Source organism: Macrobrachium nipponense, chromosome 37 (genome assembly GCF_015104395.2).
Source record: "Macrobrachium nipponense isolate FS-2020 chromosome 37, ASM1510439v2, whole genome shotgun sequence".
Lineage (NCBI taxonomy): Eukaryota > Metazoa > Arthropoda > Malacostraca > Decapoda > Palaemonidae > Macrobrachium > Macrobrachium nipponense.
In genome coordinates this window covers 13964752-13969751 of record NC_061097.1, presented here as the reverse complement: position 1 = coordinate 13969751, position 5000 = coordinate 13964752, and the positions used below count along the sequence as shown (strand labels likewise).

At 39.5% G+C, this 5000-nt stretch overlaps 1 protein-coding gene across 1 annotated transcript in view; it reads right to left on the bottom strand.

The window, feature by feature from the left end:
* Positions 1-603: 603 nt before the first annotated feature.
* The window catches only part of LOC135209035 (probable alpha-ketoglutarate-dependent hypophosphite dioxygenase), a 6196-nt gene continuing 1799 nt past the window's right edge, over positions 604-5000 (bottom strand). The window contains exons 2-6 of the mRNA XM_064241579.1: positions 3874-4078; positions 3428-3604; positions 2829-3044; positions 2106-2423; positions 604-1772 (exon numbers count right to left, since the gene is read on the bottom strand). Coding sequence (XP_064097649.1) covers positions 2178-2423; positions 2829-3044; positions 3428-3604; positions 3874-4059 — 825 coding nt within the window. The 5' untranslated portion in view covers positions 4060-4078 and the 3' untranslated portion in view covers positions 604-1772; positions 2106-2177. The remainder of the gene's footprint in view (positions 1773-2105; positions 2424-2828; positions 3045-3427; positions 3605-3873; positions 4079-5000) is intronic.

The following is a 5000-nucleotide window of genomic DNA, read 5'->3' as shown; positions in this document are numbered from 1 at the left end:
TACAGTACATACACATAGGCCTACGCGCGCACATGTGATACCCACCCACATATACTATAGTATATAATGTGTGAGTGTACGTATAAATAATTTACCTTACGGTTGCTTGTCCTGTGCGTTTCTCTCTCTCTCCTTTACCCCGGCTTTGTTTTTTTTCCATCTGTCCATCCGCTAGTGGTGGTCGCGCATGGTAACACTGCGTCCCGGGCTTTAAATAGTTACGCTTTGTGTAAGTTTTAGGTAAATAAAAGGACATTTTGGTGTACATTTGCAACTGAGAGGTGTTTTGATAATTTACTGTATGCGAATTACACAGTTAATATTCGAAATAGGATATTATTTAAAACCCGAGACGCAGTGTTACCATGCGCAAACACCACAGGCAGGTGGACAGATGGAAAAAAACAAGAGTATAGTTACAGTGTTCAGCTACTGGGGTCTTTCCTAGATAATGACCTCCAGCAAAGTTCTGAGGTCGTTATCAAGGACTAACATCTCTTTGGGGTCATTATCTTTATGATATTTACAGTTGTTTCTTTATGTTTTTACGGCCATCCCCAAAAAGGCTAGTACTGAACACGCCGCAAAGCTGGGTACATACCAGTTAAAACCCTTGGGGTCACTATCTAGGAAAAATCCAGCTATTGGGGGCAAGCCAGGCTGGAATGAACCACTGACCTTGCACATGCAGACCCGAGAGAAAATTCATCAGTTATAAATTGACTTTATTTCCTTATTCCAGGTAAAATATGAGTTCCATTAGTGCCATGGTAATTTTCCTGTCGTACTAAAGGTTCACGATTATTTCCAGTTAAGTTTCAGGCGAATGCACGGGCGGATTTAGGGCGTGCGTGGCCCGTGGCCGGTCATCTTAGGGGGGCCTTCTCATTTATGGGCAATCAAAGAGGTTCCTTACAGGTTGGGGAGGGGGGGATGCAGGGTGTAGGTTTCTGAAAGTTGTTTTCCGATCGAGCACCTCTAGAGCATTATTCAATTATTTTTATATACATTTGTAAGTTTTTTTTTTTTTTTTTTTTTTTTTTTTTTTGCGTGAGGTGCGGGGCCCTCATTGGCACAGGACCCTAGGTCATGGCCTGTCAGCCCGCCGCCGCCCCCCAGCCCCCTCACCTTAATCCGCTACTGGACGAATGTTAACGTCTACCTGTTATCAATGAATAATTTTGTGTGATATACTGATTCCCAGTTCGCGACTACTCTAATTGTGGTTGTATTTCAAAACGGTCAGCGAAAATTAATCTTGAAAAGGATCTACTCATTTCAAAATCAAGGGAGATCTCAGACATTATCTTTGGTCCTTGGCGCGTAAGGAAAGGAAAGATTTATTGTCGAAAGTATCTGAAACATGAGAAGGACTCGGTTTAAAAGATTCTCATTTGTTTCCCAATCTGAATCTTGAGCTGCTTTTCAGTCGATGGTTTGTTTATTTGCTCGTCAGAACTTTGATAAAAACAATTTTAAAAGTGTTGTTGAGATCAACTCTTTGGCGGGGTTACAAATAAGACCTTTTCTAATCGAATTTGAAATATTACTAACCCAAGACTTGAAGATTTACTTTTCGAAAATAAGCAAAAAACTTAACTTTGAAGGTGTCACGCGTAAAACCACATAAATGCATACACCAACTGAATTTAAATGTCTTTTTATTGATATAGGAAATATAACGATTTTTACTGATGCCTTGTCACAGTTCCATGTTACACATAAATCTTCCTATGTTCACTCTTGCTTGGACACTTACCAACGATCAACAGCTAAAAAAGAAAAAAAATGGGGGTTCAAGAACATAAATATCTTATATTTATTCTTGTTTATAGTTGACCTAAAACCTAATGCTATCCATTTACAGTACACTTTGATGGTCCTAAAAATGACTGAAAGAGTTATCATCATGGATACACTGCGTTCACACCTCCCAATGCCCAAGGTCTAGAACTTGCCTATGCCTATGCCAGGACTTGCGATGATCTTTTGGTTGTTAGTGTCCTTGGTTTCCCGTCCATTTTTACGCTCTGACATGAGTACTGCCCAAGAAAAAAAAAAAAAAAAAAAAAAAGAGAGAGCTTTATGGTTTTTCTTTATTTTACCTTGCAGGACGACAGGGTTCCTGAAGTGTTAGGAAGGACATATATAGCGAATGGGATTCGTATTCTCAAAGTCTACATAGAAGCACCGACTTCTTTCTTCTTCTTGTTTATTTTATCTTGGAGGATGGATGGCTTCCACACCGATGCGTTGCTAACCATTCGTTCCCCGCGAAGGACCATGGTCTGGCAAGGCCTGATTTCCTCGTTGCCTAACGGCGCATCGTCTCCCGCGTACATCTGCATCAGGTACATTCTCCTGTCGTGTCTGCTTGTGTTGTTGTAAGAGCCATGCACGAGCAGGTACGAAAATATCAGTACCTGTGCGGTTCAAAAGAGGCGTTCTTAGGTTAACTGTGGTCCAGTCATGAGATATATATCAGTATTTGACAACAGCTTTTGTGAGCATCATAGTACACGATCACGGGTTGGTCTATGCTTTAGATAACAGATTAACAGATTCCGAGGAAAACTTTTTCTGGCAAGATAAGTTTTTGTTACAAAGGTATTACAAAAATGTGAAACATTCTAAAAGCCTTACGAGGAACCGCATTTTTGAGTTATTTTTCATCTGCAGTTTCCAACCAGAAGTGATAGGCTTGTGATATGAGTAAGTTAAGGTATGAATACACACGACACACACACACACACATGTATAAAACAATTGAAAGAGGTCATTTCCAAAAAGGGGAAAGATGCCTCAAGCCCTTCCACATCCAAGCTTACCTGACCCTTATCCAAAGTAAGAGGTGTAGCGTTTTCCAACGAGAACCTACTTTGGTCAACATAATGCGTCATGGGATTATCACTGCAGTCCTTCTGAGGTCCAAGCTTATGTGATCCTGGGTACACGCACAGACCCCCGTTTTCGGGGCCTGCGTCGTCTAGGCTGACGAAAACCGCCACCATCGAGTCTTTCTTGTGAGGAAAGTAATGGTAGTCCTGTGAGGAGTGTAGTAACGATCTTATAGTTTCAGACATTGGTGTAAATCATTTCAATTCTGCTAAAGATGACCCCACATTGAGTGAAATGTTTTGTGTAACTATACGTAGACTCCATTCTTTGCCTGAAAGTTATTTGCAAGTAATCTAGAAAAGTGTATTTCAACATCGAAATTATCATTTTTAGGTTACTGTGACCTTAAGTTAGCACGGGCTCTTGTTCGCTATGAATGTTTACATGAAACTGTTGCATACACGAATAGCTTTCATTTGCCCCCACCCCACCCACCCACACACCCCTACGACCAAAAAATAAATAAATAAATAAATTACCCTCGCAAATCTATCCACTAACGGTTATCGGATCTCTGAAAAGAACTCACCTGATGCATGGGAAAGGGTGAGCCTGTACCAGGCGGTTTTTTGTGAGCTTTGGTGTGATGCAAAACGATGTTGCTTGTCCCAATGATATCCTCACAGGCATCTAAGATTTTCTCGTGGAGCAAAAGTCTGGTGAACACCGCGGAGTAAAGCTGAAGGGCGTGGATTGAGTACACCTCCTGCAGAGGAGATAAACAAAGGACATCGGTGACCGGCCAGGTTGGTTTCGAAACATCATTATGAACGATTGTTTGAAACAACTTCGAACCCAAGAATGGAACCTATTTCTTGAAACATTTTCTTATATTTAAACGCGTGACTGGCTTTGTAGGAGCTTTGCATTACCAAATGCACAATTCAGTTTTGCATTATTTTTTTTACTGAAATCTTCAGTTTGCTAAGTCGTCCATTCGAAGAGAAAATGACGAATTCTTGTATAAAGTCTTACGGTTTTTTCCCTTTGCTTGTTCCAGTCGCCTGACCAAGTAGCCTCCATGTCGTCTTTGTTGTACCGAGCAAAGATGGCATCATATTCTTTACTCAGTTCGTCCGCTTCATTTTCGGTTAGGAGGTTGAGCACTATGTATCCGTCTCTCTCGTATGTCTTCAGCTGATCCTCGGTTAGGCATTTCATTACTCACGATAAAGTAATTCTGGAGAAGAAAGTATTTTTGTTTACTACTCAAAAGTGAACTATATATATATATATATATATATATATATATATATATATATATATATATATATATATATATACAGTGGTGTACTAAACAGGAGGCGGTCCTCCCCGGTGACAGCTTGATGGGGGGCTGTCATAAAGGCTCATAGATTATATCCAATCCCTCCGTTTGATGTTTCCATTATTATTATTATTATTATTATTATTATTATTATTATTATTATTATTATTATTATTTAGTGATTTTCTGAGTAGTCTGCCTCAGAAAACGGGCGATTTCTGCCTCAGGAGTGCACATTATGTCGCTGTAAAACCAGTCAAGAAACAATTTGAAAAACTGATTACAGCCTTGGAGATATTAACAGGCCAAAAAGAAAATGTAGATACAAGAGGATCAGCTGGAAGTTTATTAAAAGCAGAGTGTGATTTTTCATTTTTTACATTTGTCTCATTCTGGTGTGATATATTGGAAGAAGTGGACCTCACACAAAAATATTTATAAACAGACGGAATAAGCTTGGAGAAATGCTGTGTAAAGATCAAAGGTTTGAAATTGTTCTTTAGAAGTCAGCGCAATGAAATTGTAGAGAAAGCAATTGTATATGCTAGTCAACTATGTGAAGAAATGGGGATCTCCATGGAAGGACGAGGAAGAATAAAGAAAAGAATGCCTGGAGAGCTTGCTAGGGATAGTGGACTGACATTGCAGGAGGAAATGAGGAGATCAATGTTTGAATGCTCTCTTAATTTCTCGATTTCTTCATACTTTGGATAAGCTTGTCACTACGAAGGTTGAGATAGACCACACACACACACACACACATACACACAAAACACACACACACACACACACACACACATATATATATATATATATATATATATATATATATATA